Source organism: Hippopotamus amphibius, chromosome 8 (genome assembly GCF_030028045.1).
Source record: "Hippopotamus amphibius kiboko isolate mHipAmp2 chromosome 8, mHipAmp2.hap2, whole genome shotgun sequence".
Classification (NCBI taxonomy): Eukaryota; Metazoa; Chordata; class Mammalia; order Artiodactyla; family Hippopotamidae; genus Hippopotamus; species Hippopotamus amphibius.
The window spans coordinates 88803316-88828230 of record NC_080193.1 but is presented as its reverse complement, the minus strand read 5'-3'; the positions used below and the strand labels follow the sequence as shown (position 1 = coordinate 88828230).

The 24915-nt window shown below is 52.5% G+C and overlaps 2 protein-coding genes across 21 annotated transcripts in view; one reads left to right on the top strand and one right to left on the bottom strand.

The window, feature by feature from the left end:
* TNS1 (tensin 1) overlaps window positions 1-3147 on the bottom strand; it is a 225851-nt gene extending 222704 nt beyond the window's left edge. For 3 of the 5 annotated variants that reach the window (XM_057745122.1, XM_057745131.1, XM_057745123.1), the window contains exon 1: window positions 2910-3143. In XM_057745122.1, coding sequence (XP_057601105.1) covers window positions 2910-3065 — 156 coding nt within the window. In that variant the 5' untranslated portion in view covers window positions 3066-3143. Of the gene's footprint in view, window positions 1-2909 lie in introns of all 5 variants that reach the window. The other 2 variants (XR_009055069.1, XM_057745124.1) reach the window with 2 other exon arrangements.
* On the top strand, window positions 404-24464 carry RUFY4 (RUN and FYVE domain containing 4). 16 transcript variants are annotated; one of them, XM_057745135.1, is made up of 16 exons: window positions 404-515; window positions 2716-2761; window positions 3750-4009; window positions 4159-4278; window positions 5414-5565; window positions 5684-5790; window positions 6992-7117; window positions 7471-7577; window positions 7895-8038; window positions 8492-8561; window positions 9701-10348; window positions 11061-11167; window positions 12242-12361; window positions 18410-18556; window positions 23661-23771; window positions 24329-24464. In XM_057745135.1, the coding sequence occupies exons 5-16, from the start codon at window positions 5520-5522 to the stop codon at window positions 24429-24431; spliced, it is 1836 nt and encodes a 611-aa protein (XP_057601118.1). In that variant the 5' UTR covers window positions 404-515; window positions 2716-2761; window positions 3750-4009; window positions 4159-4278; window positions 5414-5519; the 3' UTR covers window positions 24432-24464. The 16 variants fall into 16 exon arrangements, with proteins under 16 accessions (XP_057601118.1, XP_057601117.1, XP_057601116.1 ...); XM_057745134.1 differs by lacking the exon at window positions 404-515 and adding an exon at window positions 1351-1457; XM_057745133.1 differs by lacking the exon at window positions 404-515 and adding an exon at window positions 1351-1457 and having other exon boundaries at window positions 2716-2868.
* The last annotated feature ends 451 nt before the right edge of the window (window positions 24465-24915 follow it).

The window sequence follows — 24915 nt, the reverse complement described above, 5'->3', positions numbered from 1 at the left end:
GAGTTAGATTAGACCCCAGAACTTCCATCATAGATGTAGGACCCCATGACAGGAATGCAAGGGAGGCTGCAGGGCCTCTACCCTGAGGGATCTCCTAAACTCAACAGGGCTCTGGGCTATTGGGCAGAGGCCAGATGAACTGGCCCCAGGAGCTGGCTTTCAGAGAGAGGAGGCAGAGGCAGCCTGGAGTCTCCTCCCCTCTGCTCCCACCACCATCTGACAAGCACCTACTTGTCTTGGATATCGCAGAGAGCAAGGAGGCGAGGCTGGCACCTGGAGATGCCCTGCAGGCCCCTTGGCACCCAGGTCCAAGAAGGTTTGGCGGGAATGCTCTGGAGGGATGCCAAGCCCCACCTTCCCTTCTCCTGATGTTGTCAGGCTGCTGTGTGGGATCAAGGCAGGGCTCGGGGTGTAGGGCGGTCATGGGACCCTGGAGAGGCCACCTGAAGCATGCAAGGCCTGCACCACCAGGCTCCACTAATCCAGAGCTGAGGCCCAGAGGCATGGGTACCAAGGTGGGCAACCTTCCTCAAAGCCAAGAGGAGAAGCAGGCCACAAATTCTGGCCAGGGGGGCAGAGAGGTGTGGGCAATGATGTCTGGGGGGACAAAGAGGCCACCAGAGTGAGGAGGGCAGTGTGGTCGGAGCAGAGGACAGGCTGCTTAGGAGGATGAGTCAGGACAGCATGCAGGGGCAAGAGGACAAGATGCCCTGGTGGGAAGGGAGCTTGCCAGAGGGGAGACAGAGGAGCGAGGCTGCAGGTGGAGTTATGTGAGCACAGCCTGTGGCCCAAGGAGAGAAGTTTGGCCTGTGGAATGGGAGGGTCTGTGGCAAGAAGGGTCTGTGTTTCAGTGGCAGGCCTGTCAGTAGGAGTGCCCTGGCTAGGGGCCGAGATGCTTGAGTAGCTTCTAAGCCCTGACTCCCGAGGGAGGCTGAGAGCCCAAGAGATGTTTATCCACCACAAGAACGTGGTAAAACACCTCCTCTGGTGAGGTGATAGGCGGCCTGGCTGCCCTTTCCAGGGTGACGGAAGTCTCCTGAGAGTTATGGTATGAATGAGGGCCCTGGCAAGGGGAGACAGCACCAGCAACAGTGCCCCCCGCCGGAGCCAGAGCCAGAGGAGCGGCGGGCACAAGCTGGGACTGGGACAGAGTTTCACTCTGCAGATAAAGGCAGGCTGAGTCATGGGTGAGCGCCAGGCTCTCTCAAGAGGCCGCTCAGAAACCAGCTCATCCGAATGCAGACAGACACGCGTCCCCATGCCCGTCCCTGTGGCTGCCGCACACCCACGCAGGCACAGGCCCAGCCCCCACCTTCTCCCCTCTCCCTGATCACCCACCTCCTGTGCCCCCGGCTCCTTCCTCCAGCTCAGCCTTGACTGCCTGTCCCTGTCCCTGCCCTTGGTCAGATGCCCCTCCAGCACCCACCCTACTGCTGGCCGCACATCGCATGGAGAAGGTAGGGAGACGGGGTATCCGGAGACCCACCAAAAGACAGTAAAGTCAGCAAGGGTCTGAGACAGGAACAGATAAGGGAGGGAGCTTGTGAACTCACTTCCCCCTGGAAACTTTCAAAGACAGAGGAGGGTTCATGAGGCTCTGAGGCAGGGGAGAAGCCCTGACGACCCCTGGGGAGGGGCCCTAAAGTCCAAGAGTTCTGCCATGTCACCTCCACTCTCTGCCCCTTTGCCAGGACCAAGAGGCAATAGTCTGGGATGCCCAGCTGACACCCCCAGGCCTCACCCTACCCCCAGAGCCCAAAGCTAGGCTCAGGCCTCCAACAGGATCATCCCTGGGTCACCAGCCCCTGAGAGGACTCAGGCAACAGCCATACCCCACCAAGCCTGTCCCTCACCGCAGCTGGTCATCGTGGTGAGAACCGTGGCTAGAGCTTAGGAAGGACAGAATTCAGTTTACAAGTCCAGCCCTATGCCTGGCACTGTGGAGTCCAACTACAAATATGCCAAATTTGTGACCTGGAGGGACATCCAGTCATGTGGGATGGAGGGGTCACTTTGGTGCGTGCACGCGCGCACACACACATGGCTTCACTGGCTGCCACAGGGAAGGGGAACAAGGGGAAGGGGATGTGGCCACACCATACATGTTGAGTAGCCCAGACTCTGTGAGCTCCAAGATGGAGGGATGCAAGACACCAGCCTAATCCAAACCCCACACAGCAAACAAATCTTTGGAGGCTGCAGCCTTCACAGTCTCCAAACAGGGAGGTAGGTTGGGATTATGCATGGACCCTAGAGCAAGGTTGTCTAGTCCCTGGTGACCCCAAATATCTCCCCCACCTCCTCCTTGGAGAAATCCAGTGCCCACACCTACACCAGGTCTGCTGGTTCACGGACAGATGCCTCACCCGAAACAAACACCTGCCTCCTTGCACCGGCCTATTCCCACCCCTTTGGGTCAGCTTCCTACTTGCAAGGCTCCAAGACTTAAAGATAACGCAAGAGTGACGGTCCAACTCCCCCACCATCTCCAGGTCCGTCCTGGCTGTGATGGGGCCCTCCCTGACTCAGAAGGCCCCCTCCCTCCAGGCTACAGAGCCCTGTCAGAGACGATAGCCCCAGCTACCTGCGGGACACACAGTCAACTCCTGGACCAGCTGGGGGAAATTCACCCTTTCGGTGCCTTTCCCAGCAAGCCCGGCCCTGCCCCTCTTGGGTGGCTCCTAAAACCTCACCTGAACTATTTGTCCTTTTAAGGGTCAAGTCTCACGTCACCCTTCTCCCAAGGGCACAAGACAGCCAGGTGAGACCTCGACCTAACTCGTTGCCCCTTCGCCGGGTCCTGACCCCAGCGCGCCCCGACCGACCTGTGCCGCGCGGTTCGCCGGCGGGGCTTTTTACCTGTCTCAGGTGAGCCGGGCTCTGCCCGCCACCCACGCGCGGCGCCCTACCTGAAGCAGCAGCCGCCTGCTCTCGGCTCGGGCCGAGCCCCGGGGCTCCCGGCACTTGGGCGGCGCGGGGGCCGGGGGGCTCCCCGGGGGCTGGGGGCCGCAGGGAGGCCCGGGCTCCAGCGCCTCGCAGCACACCAAGCTCACGGTGCAGCCCATCCGGCCGGGCGCCCGCCCGCCCCTGGCCCTGGCCAGCGCTCGGCCCAGGGCGCCGGCGACGTCGGGAGGGGGACGGCGACGCCCCCAGCCCGTCCCCGCCCGCAGCCTCCTTGGCCCGCAGCTCCAGGAAGCGGGGGAGAGCGGGGCCCGGCGAGGGGCGGTGACACGGGCGCCCGGACGCAGCCAGTGAGGAGGGAGACCCGAGGGCGCGGTGGCGCGGGGAGGGGCGGCGCGGGGTCTCGGGGCGGGGGCGGCGGACCCGCCGAGAGAGCGACCGCGACGGCGGGAGAGGCAGGAAGCAGATAAGGAGGGATAATGAGGGACAGAGGGAGAGACGGGGACACGGGGGACAGAGGGGGGGACGCAGCCTCTGCACGCGAGAGACCAAGTCCCAGAGACGGGCAGACAGTCCCGGCGGGAGGACAGAGCCAGGCTTGGGCACGCGTGTGCCAGTGTTTACGTGCGGTTCCTGGGGGCTTGGGAAACTCGTAGTCCTCGCAGGTGCCTGCTCCTCTTGTTCTCGGCCCCCAGGACTAGCCCCTGGGGACCCCATGATGGAAAGACCCCAGCCTCAAGGAGGCAGAGCGCAGCCAGGGTGGGAGGGCCACCGCCCACCTGGGCAGCCCACTCCCCGGGGTTCCTGAATACAGGATCTCACCAGTGCTTTCACTTTCATCCTTTCAGGGGTGAGTCCCAGAACCCAGGGGATGGCACTGGTGATCAGCACTCACACGGACCCCCCAGAAGAAATGGGGAGACACGAGGTGGGACCTTTGTCCTCCCCTCCACACCTGCACCACACTCCAACCAAGTGACAGTAGAGGCCGGGCAGCATCATAGCCTCTTTGTGCCACCTGGTGGCGATAAGGAAGAAAGACAAGAGCAAGGGACCGTGATGAGAAAGTGAAAGAACTTACAGAGCAGCAATTGCTACTACCTCACGGGTGAGTCCAGGCCCCAGTCGGGCCAACACGTGAATCTACCCCAGGTCGGCCTGAGAGGAACCATCCCCCCATCTCACCCATTCTTCCCCCACCCCCCCACCTCAGTCTTCTGCTCCTCCTGCTCTGAGCAATATTTCCTCCTCCTCCAGGGTGCCGGGCTGGGCGTGAGTCACTTCCCAGACAGCAAACTCTGGGGAACGCTGTGCAGAGCGCTCAATCACAAATGACAGGCTCAGGCTGCAGTGCTCCACTTTCCGTGCGCTTCCCAGGTGAGTAGCAAGAAGACCCGTGGGTCTGGGGATGGCCAGGAGGAAGGGTAGAGGAACCCTGGACAGAGATGAGGAAGGGAAGGAGGTCCATCTAGGTGTTCGTGGATTTCACAGATCATCTGGGCTAACAGGAGCTGCAGAGACCCTCAGTCCAACCCCTTGGTCCACAGATGGGGGAATCCAGGCCCAAGAAAGGCGAAGGATGTACCCCAGGTCACACAGTGAGCTAGCAGCAGGGCCAGGATGGAGAACCAGGTCTCTTGACTCCCAGCACCGTGCTCCCTGTGTGCCATCCCCCACTCACCCTCCCTCATTTACCTCCGTTTCCTTCTCCCTTCCCCTCCTCTGCATCCCAGCCCTCCTTCACTCCCACTCACTCCCAAATTCCAGCCACCACAGCCTGGGAGGCAGGACACCTGGGTTTCCCACTGCATCCCCATCTTTTCTTCAGGCTCTCAGAATCAGCCCACAGGCCCTCAGGGGCCACAGTATTCTTCTCTGAGCCCCAGGACCTGACAGGCTGAGATTCACTAGGGAGCCAGCAGCGGGATGAAAACCCTGCTCCCCACACACCCCCAGCATTCTGGCCCAGGCCCCGCTCTGGGGCCTCGCCTTACTTCTCCCTCCTTTTCCTCAAAGAATACACATTTTCCACTCAGCTGGGGCCCAGGAAAGGATGAATGTGTGTCCCAAGGATGATGACTGCTCTGGCAAGTCCCCCTGTGGGGAAGGGAGTGACTTCCCCCCAGCCCAGCATCCACAGGTCTGGCGCACGTAAGCACTCACAGGGCTGCTCACAGCCAGTCATGGTTGAGCGCACAGGCCCTGCAGGCACAGAACCCTGAGTTCAAATTCTACCTTCACCCTTGGAGCTTTGTGACGTTAGATAAAATATTTACCCTCTCTGAGCGCCTCTCTCTCGGTATAAAATGGAGTTCATAAGCCCCCAGCGTTATTATGGGGACTGAATAAGACAAGGGTGTCAGGTACAGGACTCAGGGCCTGGCACCCAGGAATGGCTCCGGAGGTGGGGGCCACACCAGCGTCCTCCCACCTGCCTTACAGGAAAGAGCTGGGTTTTCTCCTACCAGTGAACTCACTGTGTGACCCTAGAGATGTTACATTGTTTCTCTAGGCTCTGATTCTTCCTTTGTATAAGGAGAGAGCTGGGCAGCTAAAGCCAGAGGCTCCTTCTTCGGATATTCTAGAGCCACAAGGAATCGCGTCATTTTCAAATACTCATGGCAGAAGAAGGCGCTGTCCTCAAAATGACCAGGAACCTGAAGGGTGAGTGTATCCTGGGAGAGTTTCTGGGACAGAACTGAGGGAGAGGTGAGGGGTGTCGGGAGCCTTTCCCTCAGAGCCCTCACTGTCTGGGGTCTGACGTCCACCATCCTCCCCACAGCGGCCGTCTACGCCATCCTCCAGGGCTACGGGGGTGGGCGGCAGCCGGTGACAGACGCCAGTGCTGAGCTGCACAGACTCTGCGGCTGCCTGGAGCTTTTGCTGCAGGTAGGGCCCTCCCCCCAATCTCTCCCATCTCTCCAGGTTCCGATAACCAAAACCTGAACGGGCTTTCCAAGATGGTGAGGGAAGAGCCACTGCCTCTCTCTGTCACCACGCGTGGCCTCATCTCTGTCAATCGGCAAACCCTTTCTGACATCTAACCTCACTGTTGGAGGCTGTCACTTTAGCCTGGGAAGTGGGGTGGGACAAGGCTGCGGCAGGGTTGGGTGGGGCTGGGTCCGCCACGCTGCTCTAAAGACAAACGTTTCAGAGGCACGGATGTCCTCGGACTGGCCTTCCTCACTGCTGGTTAGAGCCGCAGTCACCACTATCACTAGCTTTTATTGAGCACATATTATGTGCCCGGCTAAGCCCTTTACGTGCCCACCTTGTTTACTTTTCCCTCTGACCCCCTAAGGTGCTTGACAACCAGCCTATCCCCATCCCCTCCACAAACACATTCCCTTCCTACTTCTCTGGCTATGTGTGTGTACATGTGTGTGGTGTGAGTGTGCATGTGTGTGTGAGGTGTGTGTGTGTATGATGTGTGCTGTGTGCAGCCAGTCTGCCCCTCGTGTGCTGCACTCCAATCACACTGGCCTCCTTGATCTTCCTAAAGCACAGCAGGAAAGCACCTACCTCAGGGCCTTTGCACTTGCTATTCCCTCTGCCAAGAAAGCTCTTCACCCAGAAATTTGGATAGCACGGTGCCTTGTTTCCTTCAGATCTGGACTTGAATAAAACCTCCTCAATGAGGCTTTCTCTAGCCACCCTACATTTGTAACACACACCACATATACACATCACATACTTACACATCTCACACACATCTCACACATGCATGCACACACCACACACTTTCCATTCCCTTTCCCTGCTTTATTTTTTCTCCTTACCAGTCAGTGCAATCTAACATACTAAATGTTTTGCTTAGTCCTTTTGATCATTGCTGTAACCCCAGGGCTTAAAACAGGGCCCAGAACATAGTAAGTACTTAATAAGTATTTCTGGAATGAATGAATGAGAACACTGAAGGCTCAGAGAGGTCAAGCAGCTTCCTCCTGGTCACACAGCCAGTAAGGGCAGACCAGGACCCAAAGTGAGTCTGTCTGCACAAGCCCTTTCCCCTATACCACTCATACGCTGGAATGCAGAGTGTTCTGGGAGGAAATATTTCCACACTTTCCTTTCCCTTATCTTGCCCCAGTTTGACCAGAAAGAGCAGAAGAGCTTCCTGAGACCTCGGAAGGATTACTGGGACTTCCTCTGCATGGCACTGTGGCGGCAGCGGGGGGACACGGAGCCAGTCCGCTTTGTCCACTCACAGGACAAGGTATCCAGGGCCAGGTGGAAGGGAGGCCGGCCTCAGCATGATGGGGTCCTGCCCCCAGGCTCTCGATGAGGATAGCTCAGAGGCCAGAGGGGGTGGGGGGGACACAGGCTAGCCCAAGGCCCCTTTCTCACCCATCCCAGCTCCGCTGACCATAGCCCCGCTTATCTGGTCCTCACCTGTTGCTAGTCCTTCCCCCAGCACCCCTCCAGCCACCTTCTTTCCTCCCACAGCCTCAAGTCCCATGACACCCTTTCTCATCAATCACTCATTCCATCTTCTCTCCCTCTGTGCCAGTTGAGTTCCCTCTGTCCTAACACTGCCATCTCCCCACTTGTCCCCTGTGTGCTCTGCAGTTGAAGACCCCGCTGGGAAAAGGCCGGGCCTTCATCCGCTTCTGCCTCACCCACGGACAGCTGGCCGAGTCCCTGCAGCTCTGCCTCCTGAACCCAGAGCTTACCAGGTGGGGCTACAGAAACCATCTGAGCTCATGTCCCTCCTTCATGAAGAGCCCTCTTTACCCCCAGGAGGGTGGTTTGAGGTCAAGGACAACTAAAATAAGGATCATAAAGGGAAAGTCAAAGAAGAAAGGGCAGAGGGGAGGTTAGAATCTCAGTCCTGGTAGTATCATGATGCTTGGGCCTCCTGGTCCCCAAGTGCCATAACCCTGTCTGGGGCACCTTCCCAATATGGTGTGCAGTGGCGGTGCATTCTCTGAGGCCGGGGGCAGCAATCGCACCAGGGCCAAAGGCCAGCGGTGCTTGATCACTGTTGACACAGGGAGTGGTATGGCCCCCAGAGCCCTCTGGTGTGCGCTGAACTCCAGGAAGACATCCTGGACTCCCTCTATGCTCTCAACGGGGTGACCTTCGACTTGGACCTGCAGCGGCCTGACTTGGATGAGGCCTGGCCCATGTTCTCAGAGTGAGTGGGGCCAGTGTGGAGGGAAGCTTCTTTTCAATGCCTGCTCCCGTTACCACCACCCATCCAAATTAACCCCAAGCCCTCAACCCCCAGCCCCATCTTTTCCTCCATCCCTTCTTGCTCCCTGACTCCTGGTTCTCCACCTCCCTAGCCTTCTGTTTTCCCAGTGTCATCTTAGGGTGTCCCATGACGATGCATAGCAGACACTCTCAAAGACTGGTTGGATGGTTGGGGTAGATAGTTAGAAGAATTAGTGGCTATTGGGATGGAATGGAAGGATGGATGGAGGGTGGATGCATGGGTGGATGGAGAGAAGAATGCATGCATGAAGGTGGAAGGTCAGGAAGGTGGGATGGGTGGTGGGAAGATTGGAAAGATGGGGTATCTTGCATCTGAAGACCAAGACCACTGCTAGAGAGAGGTCCAGGGTCCCCCTCCTTCTTTCACTTTCAGATCCTGCTGCTCCAATTCCAGCCGGACCCAGGGAAGAAGACCCAGAAAGATCAAAGATTCCCCAAAGGAGGTGCCTCTTCCCAACCTTCACTCTAGTTGCCTCCTCTCTATCTCTGTTGGGACCCCCAGGCTGAGACGTAACTGAGCCCTGACCCAGCTGGACAAAGAGGGAGAGGCCAACGTGTGGACCTAGGGGCTGGGGAGCCACAGAAGCAAAGGCTCATATTCCTAAGGTGGTGACAATGTCAGGGAGAGAAGGGAACCACTGGCAGCAACTGCAGGTGCCGCTGGGGCCCCAGGGAGGAAGGAATATTGGGGAGGGTGACTGGAAGCTTATAGGAAACAGCCCAGGGAAACAACCTCTGCTGGACAATTTGCAAACATCTCAGTTCAATTTAGGGAGCAATTGAAGAGCCAGATTGCCTGGTTCATATCCCAGCTCCATCCCTTACTAACCATAGTCCTTGGGCACATAACTTGTCGTGCCTTGTGGGGTGATTGTGAGGATGCATTGGCACAGACGAGGTGCAGCACAGGGCAAGGCTCCTGCTACGTGCCCAATAAAGAGTAGCTTGTAGTTATCATCCTTTGCATCACTTTGCACCCCACCAGCTTCCAGGTCCCGGTGCAGATGCTGTAACTCAGTCTCTGACCTAAAGGAGTTCCAGGTCTGTTCGAGGAGACAGACCCTAAAGGAACACATTGAAACGCAAGTTGTGTGGTGACCAGGCGCTCCCAGGAACATGGGAGCACAGAGAAGGCTTCTTGACTCCTAGGGGCTGACGGTCTATTTAAGCTTTCACCACAACCCTATAAGGAAGCATTATTATTCCCATTTTACAGACCAGAAAACGGAAACACAGAGAAGTCAAGTTCAGGGGGGAAGATCAGAGGAGAGTGGTGGGAAGAACTTAGGGGAAATCAGATCAGTGCAGAAGATAGAGGTAAAGGAAGTGAGGAAGGAAAAGGCGTTGAGAAGCCCTGCTGCTCCCTAATCAGATCAAAGCCTGGGCATCTGGTCCACCTGGGGTGTGGCCAACATTCAGATTCCTGGGCGCTACCCCAGATCTGCTGAATCAGTATTTCCGGCGGGAGGACACAGGAACCTGTATATTTAGCAAGCCCACTGGATTAGGACTGTGGCCTCTCCCACGCACCAGTTGGTGAGTTGGTGCTGAGAGGGATGATGGGTTTGGGGCTTCTCTGCAGATCTCACCCACATATGGAGACCCCACAGGAGTCCACCCGGAAGAACCATGTACCAGCCAAGCTGTCTGTCTGCAAGATGCACCCAGGGAAGACAGGTTGGCTGGACTCCCCAGGTCCCAGCAATGCATACATCATCCCCCCATTCTGGAAAAGAAGAAGGAAGATCCCAGGAGCTTTGGGCCGCCCCAGAGCATGTGGGAACTAGAGGGGGAGGAGCTTCAGCGAGACAAGGAAGAAAGAGCTCCAAGGACAGGGATCTGCCTGGAGAACTCAACACCCAGCATCCAGGGACAGGGGGAGGGGGCCAAAGGGACTCTGAAGGATGTAATAGGGACAAAGGCTGAGGGCAGGGGGGTTTTGCTGGATGTGGACGGCCAGAGAACAGCAGAGGGGACTAACGAAGGGGAAGCAGAGCGGAGTCACAGCCATAGGTTGCTGGCCTCCAGCCCCAAAGGGACGATAAGGGATGTAGCATCAGGAAGCAGGCAGGATGGGCAGGGGCCCAGCATCCCGGGCGAGCTCCGGGTCCTTCAGGGCCTGGGAACAAAGGAAGGCTCCACCACAGAGAAGCCCCAGGAACAAACAGGAGTGACCAGTGTGACCAAGAGGGAGGAAGAAGCAGAGATGGCCTTGCAGGATGTGGTCAAGGTGAGAGCAGTTGAGCTCTGTAACTGTCTCTGCTCCCTTTCTCTAACTTGACCCACAGGTGGGTGTGTCCAAGGATGGACCAGGGCCATTCCAGCCCACAGACCAATTTGCATTGGGCCGCACAGGATCATTATGATTTGGAAGTTCTTCAGTGCATCGCATGAAGAACATGCATTCTTTGGTTTACCACGATCCCCACCTCTCCGTATTGCCTCACACCGGGCCCACTTTGTTCATCCATGCTACCTGCCCAGCCCCCGTAGACATCTGGGTTTGCGATCCCTTCCCAACAGTTCTTTGGGACAGTTGCTTGTTCTCAAGTTCCAGAGCTCTTATTATTGGCAGGTTTCTTCCCAATATCTATGCTGCTGCAGGCCCCACCTAATTGCTCCTGTGGATGCTTCTCTTCAAGGTCACCCAGGTTGTTTTCAAGCCTCCCTCCAGCATCCTCCACAGCCAGAGTCTTCCAGATCCTTGATGTCTGTAGCTCGCATCCTTTAGTGAAGGCAGAAGCGGTGGCTCCAGGCTCACCCAGGGGCAGAGCCAGGCACCGGCACCTGCAGCGCTGTCCCCAGTCCTGCCCTCCACCCAAAGACTGTTTCACATGGCCTGGGATCTCATGGGGGTGTCTGTCAGGTCAGGCCCCAGGCTGGGGTCTCTGCCCTCCTCCTCAGCTTCCACTTCCCCTCCTTTTACCCTCTCCTGCCCTCAGAGCCTCAGACATGGGCTCCAGAAAACCAAGGAGCAGGCCCAGCACCAGGAGCAGCTGCTGAAGGAACAGGAAGGGGAGCTGAAGGCACTGCAGGAGCAGCTCATCAGGTAACCTAGGCAACCACCAGCACCGCTGGGCATGGGAGCCAGGAGGCCAGGGAACAGGAGGCTCGGATTCACGGTCACACCAGCAAGCATCTTCTGAGCACCTCCCATGCACCAGGCCTTGTGCAGGCACAACTGTGGGATGCCAGGCATACGGGACATTGTTCTCACTCTTAGGGAGCTCCTGCCCCCCACTCTTAGGGGCCTCCCCTCCCCCTTGCCAGCCCCCTCCCTCGCTGGCCTCCCTCAGGAGCCCCAGGAGAGGTCTATGCGTCCCGTCCCTCCCTTCCCTCCCACGTGCACCTTTGCCCCTTTCTGCTGCCTCTTCTGGGCTCCCTGCTCTCTTTTCCACCCAGGCAGCCTCACTGCCCCACCACACCCCTGCCCCACTCCCTCAGTCTCCCTCTTTTCCTCTGTTTGCCTCTCAAAATTTTCCTGTTCCCTGTTGTACAGTCTCTCTTTCACCCTCTTGATTACCGTAATCCTAACTGTCATTACTGAGCATTTACTACCTCCCTGGCACTGTTCCAAGTGCGTCCTCCTAACAACTTCAGGAGATCAGTCCTCCAAGAACCCCCATTTTGTAGATGAGGAGGCTACGGCTCAAAGATGCTACACAACTCACCCAACATCATCTAGTTAGCAGAGGAGCCAAGAGGCAGGCCCTACAACTGACTGCAGGACCAGTGGGCCTAAACGCTACCCCTCAGCCACTGTTCCCAGTGCCTGTGTGTCAGCCTCACTGTCTCCCCACTCAGGCTCTCGCAGCATCCGGCATCTTCATCCTCCCACCATCACATTCACTTCAAGGGTCCAAAGTGCACGTTTTGTCTCTACTTTCCCCCTCAGTCTCCAGTGTCTCAGTTTCTTTGTCATAATTTATCTGTAAATTATGCAGAGCTCTTCCTTGGTCTGACTCAGCCTCTCTGTGTGCCGCTCCCTTGGTCTCCCTGTGCCTCAGTCAGCCCACCCGCCTGGTCTCTCCCACGCAGCTGACACCTGCCTTGACCCCCCAGGGGGTCCTGTGTAGCTGTGATTCAGACTGAATCACAGATCCATCTATTGACTGCTTAACAGGCTGAAAGAAGCCCAGGGACCCAGGAGCCAACCCAAAAAGGCCTCTGGGACTCCTCCCACCAGATGCTCCGCTGAGTCCCGTGTTTTGGTCAGCAAGGAATCCCACGATTCAAGCCCTAAGTGAGTGCAGGGGCCTTGCCCACCCAAGTCCATCTCTGGGAATCGAGTCAGTCTGGAGGGAGACGCGGGGAGGCTCCAGGGAGACTCCAGGCTGCGCCCTGAGGCTGGGGGAGCCCCTGTCTCACAGACCCCTGTCCTGTGCCCCGTCATCCCATCCATCATTCAGTCACTACACAAACACTCAGAGCCAGGCCTGTTCTATGTGCTGAAAACACTCCCACGGACAAAACAGACAAAATGCTTGCCCGTGTGGAGCTTACATGCTGGTAGGGGAGGCAGCTGGTAAATACAAGTAAGTAAAATACATAGGATGTCAGATTGGGATAAGTTCTAAGAAGAAAACAAAATAAAGCAGGGAAGGGGAATGCGAAGTGCCAGGATGATATTTCGAATGAGGTGGCCTGACCGGGGAGGCCTCCCTGGAAAGGTGACATTTGAGCCAAGACCTGAAGGAGCTGAGGAGTGAGCCATTTGTTTATGTGGTAGAAGAGTGTTCCAGGCAGAGGCAACAGCCAGAGCAGGGCCCTGCGGTGGGAAGGGGCATGGCATCAGGGACCCCACTATCGCCCCAGTGGAGTGAGGGAGGAAAAGGTCAGGTGGGTAATGGCAGACCCTACTAGGTCATCCAGAGGACCTTGGCTTTGACCTGACTTTGAACCACTGAGAGTCCTGAGCAGAGGAGGGACATGACGTGACTGTTTGCATGTTAAAAATATGTTTCCGTGCTTTTAAAAAACAATTCAGTGGTTTTTAGTGTATTCACAAAGTTGTGCATCCGTCACCACAATCAATTTTAGAATATTTTTGTCACCCCAAAGAGAGACCCTGTACTCATTAGCAGTCACTGCCATCTTCCCCCAACCTCCCAGCCCTCAGCAACCGCTCCTCTGCCTTCTGTCTGTGTGGCTGTGCCTATTCTGGGCTGACCTGTGTTTCAAGGACTCAAGCCCACTGCTCCGTGGAGCTAGTTGTAGGGGAGCAGGGCTGGAAGTGGAGAGACCGGCAAGGAAGGGGAGCTGGGATGCTCTGGTGGCAACGGAGGCCCGGAGGAGCTGCAGCATCCTGGACCCACCATGAGTTCAGACTTCCCGAAGGATGGGTGTGGGGTGTAAGAGAAAGACGGAAGTCAAGAATAACTCTGAGTCTTCAGCCTGACCAACTGGAAAGCTAGAGTCACAAAGGCAGAGCAGTTTTGTGAGGAAGGCTCAGGCGTTGGGTTTGGAACCTGCTAAGTTCAAGACCTGTGTTAGACACCAAGTAGAGCCTTGGGCGGGCAGTTGAGTGTGGAGTTGGGGAGAGAGGGCGGGCCAGGGGACCCACCAGGGAGTCACTGGAATGCAGGTGGTAAGTTACAGAAGCTCCTGAAGCCTGAACAAGGATGTGCCCCCGCCTCCTGGGATCCAAGGAACTTAGACAAACCCCTCGCCCCTGGGAAAGGGGTGTGGGCTTCATGCTGGTGACGGTATCTCACCACCAGCGCACAGAAGGGCCATGGGGGCCCAGGCGGTTAGTCAACAATATTTACTGTGCCTCTACTATGGCCACAAGCAGGGAACAGAACAGGCAATGTCTACTCTCAAAGACCTAGGGAGACAGACAATAGATCAACAAGTAGAAATACGATATCAGGTAGTCATGACCCCTGTGGGGACCAGAGAGAGAGACAGGAGAATCATCTAGAATTGGAGTCAGGGAAGCCCTCTCTGAGGAGGTGACATTTGAGCAGAAATCACAAACACAGGAAAAGCCGGGCCATGCAGGTATTTTGAGAGGCGTGCTCCAGGCAGGAGGGCCAGCAGATGCAAAAGCCCAGGAGATGTGAGTTTGGGGACAAGCAGGTGTGTGGCTGGAGCAGAGATTCCCACAAGCTGTAGGAGCAGAGTCACGAGCAGGGGATTCTAATGCTCTGACTTGGGGTTTTGAAGGATCACTCTGGCTATGGCGTGGAGAATAGACTCAAGGTGGGTGGAGGTGCAGAGCTCCAGGCTAGACGCACAGGGGAGATGTAGCTGGCCCCAGAGCAGACTTCCCAGGGCTATGAAAATACACTTGGGCTTCCTATTCATGCTCCCTAGCTTTCTGGCTATGGGACCCTGGGACACTGGCCTTCCCTCTTGAGCCTTAAGTCCCTGGTTTGCAAAAAGAAATGGTTGGATCTCTTCTAGCACAGAGGATCTGTGAGACCATCTTTCCAAGAAGGTGGGCTTCCTCTGCCCTCCGGGTTAGACCTCAAAGCAAAAGGGATTAGGACAGGTACATGTGGAAGGTCCTCAGATGGGGAATTAGGCAAACATCACATCTTCTCCCCATCTGGGATGGCAAAACTGAGCTCCTTGGAGCATGCCACAGGACCGTAAGAATCCATCCCTCTCTCCCACCTGCTGCCCACTCAGCCCTGGTGCCACAGACCACTGGTGATCGGGACCCTGCATGGACGCAAGTATGGGGAGACAAGAAGGGATTAGAGCTGGGCAAGCCTGCCGTCAGATTTCTGCTCCCCTCACTTACCAAGCTGTGTGACCCTGGACAAGTGTTACTTACTCTCTGAAGCTCTATTTTCTTTCCTATAAAACGAGAGCCATATCACCTGTCCCATAAATTTGTGAAAATTCAGTAAAACAAGGCTATAAAGCACTAAGCTCCATGCCTGGCACATAGTAGGTACTCAATAGACTATAATTCCTTCCATGTCCTCGCCTGCCCTAGGAGCGTCTGTCGGCCCCATGAAATACTTTAAATACTTAAAATGCTTCAATGGCTTCCATTGCACTGAGATCAAAGCCCACTCCTCCTAGGGCCCTGCCTACCTTCCGCTTTACCTCCCGCCTGCCCAGCCCTGCCCTTCATGGAATTACAGTGTCACTAGCCATTGTTTCATTTCCTCAAACAAGCCAAGTTCTTCCCAACTTGAAGAACTTCACATGTGCCCTTGGCTGGCTTTATACAGCTGCTTCCTTGTCTTTCAGATCTGTTTAAATGTCTCCTTGTCTAAGAAAACCTCCTGAGCGCCCCCTCAGCTCTGCATCTTGGCCCCTCCTTTGTCACTGTCACACAATTATCTTATTGGTTTATCACAAAGACACACACTAACCGCCGGGGTCACACTAGGGCCCACACTAGCCATATCAGAAACCCTGGGATCACTGGGCAAGTAAACTAGCTCAGGAAAATGAAATCCTAATACCGAAATGAAGAGGCTGAAGACTAGAATGTTCATTAAAAGTCACTTCTTCCTAAGGCTTCAGGGACTTGGAATTTTGGTGGCTAGCTTTTGTCGGTTTCATCTCATGGCCCACCTAGTTTGCCTCCCTACAGCATGGTACATGGCAGAATTTTTAAAATTATAATTCAATTCGTTATCAAGCCTCTTCCCCTCAAACACAGTCAGCTGGGGACATGGGTACACACACACACACACATACACACACACACACACAGAAACACACGCCCACACGCATCCAGAGGTCACCAGACAGGCACCACCATTGCAACACCCGCTCATCTGAGCAATGGAGTAAGAGGCTGGGACCTGGGGCTGGGACCTTTTTATTTCTAGTCCATTAGATTTCTTGGAACCTTCTAGGAAGCCACTAAAGACAAAAGAAAGAGGCAAACATAGAGCTGAGGCATTTCCAAGCCGAAACTGAAACAGAAATTTAAGCAAGCCATGTGTTTAAGATTACGTTTTTAAATTGAAAAGACAATGTAATGAAAATGTTCAACATATTTTAAAGCCAAAAAGTCACTTCAAATCCTACACCACCTACCCCCTCTCCCCAGACACCACAATTGTTTACAGCTGGCACAGCCCATCCGGCCTGGGTTCCCAGACACCTATTTCCCCCAGAGAGCCGCCAGGATTGTGAACAAGCCTTTCCAGAAAATTACATTTTAAAATGGAAACTTATTTATTTACTTATTTATGTATTTAGTGGCTGTGTTGGGTCTTCGTTGCTGCGTGCAGGCTTTCTCTAGTTGCGGAGAGCGGGGGCTGCTCTTTGTTGTGGTGCACGGGCTTCTCAGTGTAGGGGCTTCTCTTGTTGCAGACCACGGGCTCTAGGCGCTCGGGCTTCAGCAGTCGTGGCACGTGGGCTCAGTAGTTGTGGCTCGTGGGCTCTAGGACACAGGCTCAGTAGTTGTGGTGCACAGGCTTAGTTGCTCTGTGGCATGTGGGATCTTCCAAGACCAGGGCTCGAACTCATGTCCCCTGCATTGGCAGGTGGATTCTTAACCAGTGAGCCACCAAGGAAACCCTAAAATGGAAATGCTTTTTTAAAAAAAAGAAAAGAAAAAGGAGGAAAACCAATGAAAATGTTGGCTTTTTCCCTCTAAAGGAAGATGTAAGGCTAGGCCCTGTTTTCATTGCTCTGAATTGTTGATGAGGAGTCAATCTATAGGTGTCAGTCCACACAGTGCCCGGTTCGCTGCGACGCGTGTGTGTGTGTCTGTGTTGGATGGTGTGCGTATGTGGTGTGTCATAAGTATTTGTGCTGTGTGATGTGTTGGGAGTGTGTGTGTGTGGTGTGTGTAGTGTGTGGTGTGTGTGGTGTGTGGTATGTGTGATGTGTGGTGTGTGTGTGGTGCATGTTGTATTGTGAGTGTGTGCAGAGTGTGTATGTCTGGTGGGGATGTGGTGTAAGTGTATGGGATGTGTGCAGTGCATGTGTATGTGTAGTGTGTGTGTGTGCTATGTTGTGAGTATGTGTAGTGTGTGTGGTGTCTAGTGTGGTGTGTGTGCCTTGGTGTGTGTGCCTGTATGGGTTGTGAATATGTGTTGTGTGTGCTGTGTTGTAAATTATGGTATGTGGTGTGTGGTGTGTGTAGTGTGCAGTGTGTGTGGTGTGTGGTGTGTGTGGTGTGTGGTGTGTGTAGTATGCAGTGTATGTATTGTGTGTGTGGTGTGTGTGGTGTGTGTGTGGGGTGTGTGTGGGGTGTGTGTGGTATGTGTAGTGTGCGGTGTGTGTGTGTGGTGTGTGTAGTGTGTGGTGTGTGTAGTGTGCAGTGGGTGTGGTGTGTGGTGTGTGTGTAGTGTGTGTGGTGTGTGTAGTGTGTGTGTGGTGTGTGGTGTGTGTGGTGTGTGGTGTGTGTGTGGTGTGTGGTGTGTGTGTGGTGTGTGGTGTGTGTAGTATGTGGTGTGTGTGTGGTGTGTGTAGTGTGTGTGTCGTGTGTGTAGTGTGTGGTGTGTGTGTGGTGTGTGTAGTGTGTGGTGTGTGTGTGGTGTGTGTGTGGTGTGTGTGTGTGTGGTGTGTGTGTGGTGTGTAGTGTGTGGTGAGTATGTGTGATGTGTGTGTGTGGTGTGGTGTGTGGTGTGTATAGTGTGTAGTGTGCGGTGTGTGTGTGTGATGTGTGGTGTGTGGTGTGTGTGGTATGTAGTGTGTGTGGTGTGTGTGGTGTGTGGTGTGTGTGGTGTGTATGTGTGGTGTGTGGTGTGTATGTGTGGTGTGTGGTGTGTGTGGGTGTGTCGTGTGTATAGTGTGTAGTGTGCGGTGTGTGTGTGTGATGTGTGGTGTGTGGTGTGTATGGTATGTAGTGTGTGTGGTGTGTGGTGTGTGTGTGTGGTGTGTATAGTGTGTGGTGTGTGGTGTGTGTGTGTGTGGTGTGTATAGTGTGTAGTGTGTGGTGTGTATGTGTGGTGTGTGGTGTGTGTGGGTGTGTGGTGTGTATAGTGTGTAGTGTGCGGTGTGTGTGTGTGATGTGTGGTGTGTGGTGTGTATGGTATGTAGTGTGTGTGGTGTGTGGTGTGTGTGTGTGGTGTGTATAGTGTGTAGTGTGTGGTGTGTATGTGTGGTGTGTGGTGTGTGTGGGTGTGTGGTGTGTAGGGTGTGTGGTGTGTATAATGTGTAGTGTGCGGTGTGTGTGTGGTGTGTATAGTGTGTAGTGTGCGGTGTGGGAGGGGGTGTGTGTGAGCACACACACGCACTTCAGCTGCAGTGGGCATCACCACCTTCCCCGGTGGGGCTCCCTGTAGTGGAGAGGCCCGGCCCAGCCCAGCTCAGACACAAATGCTGTGCTTTTCCCCTCAGAACTTAGTCTTTCTTCTGTGCCCAGGTGTCAGGCTGAGAGGGCCCGGCTGCAGGCGGAGCTGGAGCAAAAGCAACAGGAGGCTGAAAGGAGGGATGCCATGTACGAGGAGGAGCTTGGCGGGCAGCAGGACCTGGTCCGAGCCATGAAGAGGCGGGTGCTGGAGCTGATTCAGTAAGGGCGGGACACTGGGGTGGGGATGCAGAAGGCAGCATGGTATCAAGCAGCTCTGGACCTTTTGTGTATACTAACTCATTTTCTTCTTTCAGCCATCTCCTGCTGTTATTCCCATGTTACAAATGAGAAAACTGAGGGTCAGAGAGGCTGACTTAGCCACCAAGGACGCACAGCATATAAATTGCATAGAGTTCTCTGCCTGTAAGGCAAACCACCCTCCAACCACCACATACACACACACCAACCAAGGTTAGGAGAAGGGAAAGGAGCCCATAGGTTAACCAAGAGGTAGTCACATATTCTACACCTGCCTGCCTGCTGGACTTCCTCAGATCACTGGGCCTGTGGCCCATCCTGGGTCAGCTGTCCTGGGTTCCAGAAGCTGAGCCTATCAGGATTAATCTCAAACCACTAAGCTCACTGCAGGATGGAGGAAATGTTTAAAACCTGCTTTCTAACCTTCAGTCTAGTGAGGAGATAATTCACAGATAGACATTATACTTTCACCTCATTCAGGAAATAGGAGACCATTGGACTCTGGTTCCATTAGAACTGGAAGCTTGCTGAGGGATCCTCTAGGACTAAATCCCCTGGCACAAAATCCAAGTGATTAAAGATGAGAAAGGGGAGAGATGAGCCTGGAAAGAACAAAGAATTTAAGGAATAATCTCCTCTGAGGACTTGTCAATCAGGAGGAAGCAAATAAAAAATTAGCTGTATATCTCACAAAACAATTTAAGGTAGCTAACAATAAGACATATATATAAATATATGATTGTTAAAGAGAAGTAGAAGATTGAATGAATGATGAAAAATATATACTCCTGAAGTGTTAGGGTTAAAACAGCTCTGAACATCTTGGTAGCAGGATGAAAAAGAGAAACAGAAAGTTTCACTCTTCATTCAAAGGAGCAATACCATTTCATCAGGAGAGACAAATGTTTTTTCCCAGTGCTAAAGAAATTAATCATAATATGATACAATGTCCCTCCAGAAGTGTTGTGGAAGATATGACCCTAAGCAAAAAAAAAAAAAAAGATGGTGGAGCATGAGGGTTGCCTTCTGTCAAGCCAGAAAATAAGTGGAAAGGTGGATACTGGATTTAGCCCAAGTTAGAACTTCAGAGCCCAGAGACGCCAAGAACACAGATGGCAGAAGTGAGATGAGGGGCAGAAATCAGTAAACTTAGCTGATAAAGTCATTAGAAAGAGCAACGTACACCCCGTGCTTTCTGCCTGTCTCCCCAGCGGCAGAACATCTAACAGCAAGAGGCCTGTCACCCAGGCAAATGACTAAAAGGTCTTCCTCTAAAGAAACTTGTATGCCCAAAATAAAAGAGCAGTGTGCTCTTTTATTTGAGAGTCTGGAGTGGCAGGTAGCTCCCTGCCCAATCTCTCCTAAAGGGAGGCTACAAGTCAGTCATCCCCTTCTACTCCTTGGAGCTCTAGCAGCTTTTATTACCTTTCTGAAACATGAAATGACAACCAAGGATCCCCAGACATTTGAGGAGAGCCTAGAAAATAAAGGGGAGTGACAAAGATAAACAAACAAACAAAAAAGATCCATCTTCCATGATGCTGTGAAAAGCGACCATCAAAAGAGAAGAAATGTTCTTGGAAATTAAAAATATGATCACTGACTTTTTTTTAATTCACTAGGATTGGAAGATGAAGATGACGCAGTCTCTCAGAAAGTAGAATAAAAGCACAGATAAATGAAAACATGAGAGAAATAGAGACATAGAGAATCAATCCAGGGGTTCTAGAATCTTCTCCAACATACAGGAGTTCCAAAAAAGGAGAGAATAAAAAGGAGCTGAGGGCTTCCCCTGGTGGCACAGTGGTTAAGAATCCGCCTGCCAATGCAGGGGACACGGGTTTGATCCCTGGGCCAGGAAGAACCCACATGCCACCAAGCAACAAAGCCCATGTGCCACAACTACTGAGCCTGTGCTCTAGAGCCCACGAGTCACAACTACTGAAGCCCTCGTGCCACAACTACTGAAGCCCGCGTGCCTAGAACCCATGCTCTGCAATAAGAGAAGCCACTGCACTGAGAAACCCACATACCGCAACTGAAGAGTAGCCCCTGCTCTCCACAACTAGAGAAAGCCTGTGTGCAGCAATGAAGACCCAACACAGCTAATAATCAAATAAATAAATACATTTATTTTTTTAAAAAGGAGCTGATTATCAGATACTTTCCCAGCTCTGATAAACATAGATCTTTAGATTTAAAGATTTCACTGAGTGACCAGCACAGTAAAGGAAAAGGGGGGAGGTGGTAAATGATCTAGATGCATCATTGTGAAATATCAGTAAAGCAAAGATGAGGAGAATAGCCTAAAAGACAGGTCCACTTGTAAAAGAAGTAGAACCAAACAAATGTCATGACTCCATGGTATAATGCTTTCAAGTTCTGAGAAAAGCTGGCTTTTGCCCTAGAATTCTATATCTAGCCAAATTATGAAGCAAGTGAGGACATGATAGAGGAAAGATATTTTTTTAGATTGGGCACATAAAATTCATCTCCCACACAGCTTTTCTTAGGAAGTTAATTAAGGATGTGCTCCAGAAAAACAAGGAAGTAAGCCAAGAAAGCAGAAGACGTAGAATTCAGGGAATAGTAGTTCTAGCCCATGAGAGAAGAAAAGGGAATTCCCAAGATGATAAGGGGGCAGCAAGCCCAGGAAACAGTCAGTTTAAGCTATAGCAGAAGCATTGAGGGCCCAGGAGGGAGGTCTCGGGGGGAAAAAAACCTCAATAGAATATCTGATATGATGAAGAATTAGGGGTGAGGGGGACTAGGCTATGTTAAAGGCAAGTCATGCAAAGAGCAAAGAAAGGGAATTAGAAAATCCTAGAAAAACAAAAAGTTTCCAAGAAGGGAAAGGTTATAGAACACATCTCAGCTCCAGCTAACGCAATATGCTTATATATTGTCTAATAATGTAAATACTATTCATTGACTTTTTTTCAATGTCAGAATCAAACTAAAGGCAAAGCACAGAAAACAATCATAATTATAGAACAAAACTAAATGTTACCACCTAAACCATATTAAGTATAGAATAGAATCCAACAGGAATTTCTGTGAAGATGGCAATGTTCTGCATTTGCCCTGTCCAATATGGTAGCTACTAGTCACATGTAGCAATTGAGTATCTCAGATAGGGCTGGTGCAACTGAGGAACTGAGGTTTTACAACAAACTAGCGAATAAAATAAAAAGAAGCAGACTAACAGATATAGAGAAAAAACTAGTAGTTACAAGTGGTAAAGAAGGGCGGGCAATATAGGAGTAGGAGATTTTTTTTAAAAGACGATTATTATGGGATTACATGAAATCATGTGTGTGAAACGTTTGAAAATTGTAAAGTACTATAGAATTTAAAGAATCTTTCATTCAATAACAATAATAATTAATAAATAAGATAAAAGGTTAAATATATACCTATAGCTGCATATGGCTAGTGGCTACCATACTGAATGTTGCAGGAATAAATGACAAATTAGGAGGTGGAGAAGGAGGAGAGCTGAAGAGAAGGGATGCTGGCACCATCTTATTACAGAATGGCAGTCATATGTTGCTATCTATAGTTGATAGAATGAGTAAGAAATAAATGTGTGCGTATATTCTGTAAAATTCCGATAGTAACCAACAGAGGAACCAAAAAGAGGGATATAACTGCATTGGGAGCAAGGAGGAAGAGTTAGTGAGGACAATAATAAATAAGCCGTATCTTCTGATATCAAGGAACTCTATGGAAGATGTTCTCTCTTGATAAATCAAGGGGAAGGAATATGAGCATATTACTTAAATATGGGAGTAATAGCAAGAAGAAAAAGCTAAAGGATGTAATAAGTGGTTTGTCATTGAGAATGAGGAGTTATCTCCATTACTTTTTTCAATAATTAATTTTTTAATTAATTTATTTGTTTATTGGTTGCATGGGGTTTTCATTGCTGCACACAGGCTTTCTCTAGTTGCTGCAAGCAGGGGCTACTCTTCATTGTGGTGCGCGGGCTTCTCATTGCGGTGGCTTCTCTTGTTGCAGAGCAAGGCTCTAGGTGCATGGGCTTCAGTAGTTGTGGCACGCAGGCTTTGTTGCTCTGCAGCATGTGGGATCTTCCCAGACCAGGGATCAAACCCTTGTCCTCTGCATTGGCAGGCGGATTTTTAACCACTGCGCCACCAAGGAAGTCCCTCTATTACCTTTTATATAAATCCTTTTATACTGTTCAATTTTTAAATGGTGCATGTGTACGTCATTTTGATAAAAATGTTAAACAACCCACATTCCTAAACGCCCTTTAAAAAAACAGTGAGAATAGTTTTGCAGGAGCATAAACATATGTAACTACAAAGCAGTTTGTACTGAGTGCCAAATGAAAGATAATAGGCATTATATGCTATAGGAGTCTGGAGCAAGAGCTCCCTGGGGGCTTTCAGGATCAGGGAGCATTTCTTGGAGGAGGTGGGATATGAAGAGGTTCTTAAATAAGGGGTCAATGTTATGTTGGGCGAAGGGAGCCTGGGTGTGACCATCCATCTTCCCAGAAAGACTGGAGACTCACCGATCTCTAATGTGTGTGTATGTCTCTCACTGTCTCTTCATTTGTCTCTGTCTTTCTCTGTCACTATGGCTCTTTCTTGGTCTCTCCATCTTTCTCCATATTTGTCTCTCCCTCTCTGTCCCTGTCTGTCTCTGCGTCTTTTCCCTTGTGTCTTTCTCTCTCCCTCTACACTGATCTCCCTGTCTGCTTCTTTGTGTGTCTCTGTCTCCCTCTCCAACTCCCTGACTTCCTTTCTCTCTCTCTCTCTGAGTGCCTGTCTCTCTGTCCCTCTTTGTTTGCCTCTCCATTTCTGTATCTCTGTCTTTCTGCTGTGCTGTCTCTGGTCTCCTTTTGTCTCTCTATATGTATATCTCTGTGTGACTCCCTCTATCACTCTCTGTCTCTCTCTCCTCTTTGTCTCTGTGTGTCTCTTTCTGTCCCTCTCCATCTCGCCATCTGTGCATTTCCATCTTTCTGTCTTCCTCTATCTTCTGTGTGTGTGTGTGTGTGTGTGTATGTGTGTCCCCACCTCCACCTGCCCATCAGAGAGAAGGATAACCTATGGCAGAAGGTCCAGCATCTCTCTTCCATGGCCCCTGGATGCTGTGTTGTCTGTAGCAAGATCTTTGGCAGGCTGTCTCGACGGTACCCGTGCAGGTAATGGGTGGAGTACAGAATCCTTCCTCTGGGATAACCCAGTTTCCACCAGCCCACAGCCACCTCCAGGGAAGGGAAGGACATAGGAAATAGGTGTTTATGAAAGGCTCCTTAAAGCTGGCTACTGATTTTACCCAACACTTAGCAGAGACATGAACAAGAACAGTGGAAAGGGGGCAGACACGGAATGGCATCTGGAAGATGGGACTGGGTAACCCTTCCAAGAACAGACTGATTAATCAATCAGCTCATCTCATCTGGGAAGAGATTTCCTGTACAGAGGAAGCTGCTCCCCTCACCTCGCCCTGGGAACACAGTGGCAGGACAAAGAGCAAGAGAGAGGGGCCGTCAGGAGAACTTGCCATTTGGAGTTAGAGGGCCCTGGAGGGGTGGGGCATGGGGACACCTTTTAGGAAAGGGGAGGCCTCCTGAGACGGACCCAGGGCTGTTCTGCTGGGAGATAAGAAATACACAGGTGAACGCGAAGATTCTTGAACCCTATTACCGCCTCCCCGTCCGCACCCACATACACACATTCTCCCACCTCTGCTCCCCAGGCTCTGCGGAGGCCTGGTGTGCCATGCCTGCTCTGTGGACTATAAGAAGAGAGAGCGCCACTGCCCACCCTGCTCCCAGAGAAGAGAAGCCCAGGTCCTCTGACGGAGACCCGCCCCGGCCTGGCCAGCCCACCCGATCAGCCGGTCCCCTCGGCCCTTCCCAGCCCTCTGGTCTGACCAGTCCCGCCTTCGAGAAGTTGGCCATCTAAGGCGGACAGCACTTGAGTGCGCAGACCTGGCGTAGAGAACGGAAGGAGCCGGGCTGGCAGGGGAGTTCTAGCCCTGCATCTCCCACCGATGAGCTGAACGACTTCAGCAAAGCTGTTGGGCTTTTTCCGTAACATGAGGGAGCGGGCACCATCCTCTCCAAAGTCCCTTCAGGCTCAGAAAGTCCTTGTCCAAGAACAAGTCCGGGTGGCCGTGACGTTTCTCCTCCGCACTCCCTCCTCAGTCCGCTCACTCTGCACAACACACCGGAGCTTCCTGTCTAGAGTCTGCTTCAGGGGTCTATTTTTGTTGTGTTTTGTTTTTAACGACTTTCTTCAGTTACTATTAACATGTAACACACTTTACATAAATCCAATGAG

Bases quoted from the DNA above. Each gene is read 5' to 3' on its own strand.
- RUFY4 (XM_057745135.1), top strand. From the start codon at position 5,520: ATGGCAGAAGAAGGCGCTGTCCTCAAAATGACCAGGAACCTGAAGG. The intron at 5,566-5,683 runs GTGAGTGTATCC...TCCTCCCCACAG, and splicing joins AATGACCAGGAACCTGAAGG to CGGCCGTCTACGCCATCCTC. The intron at 8,039-8,491 runs GTGAGTGGGGCC...TTTCACTTTCAG, and splicing joins GCCTGGCCCATGTTCTCAGA to ATCCTGCTGCTCCAATTCCA.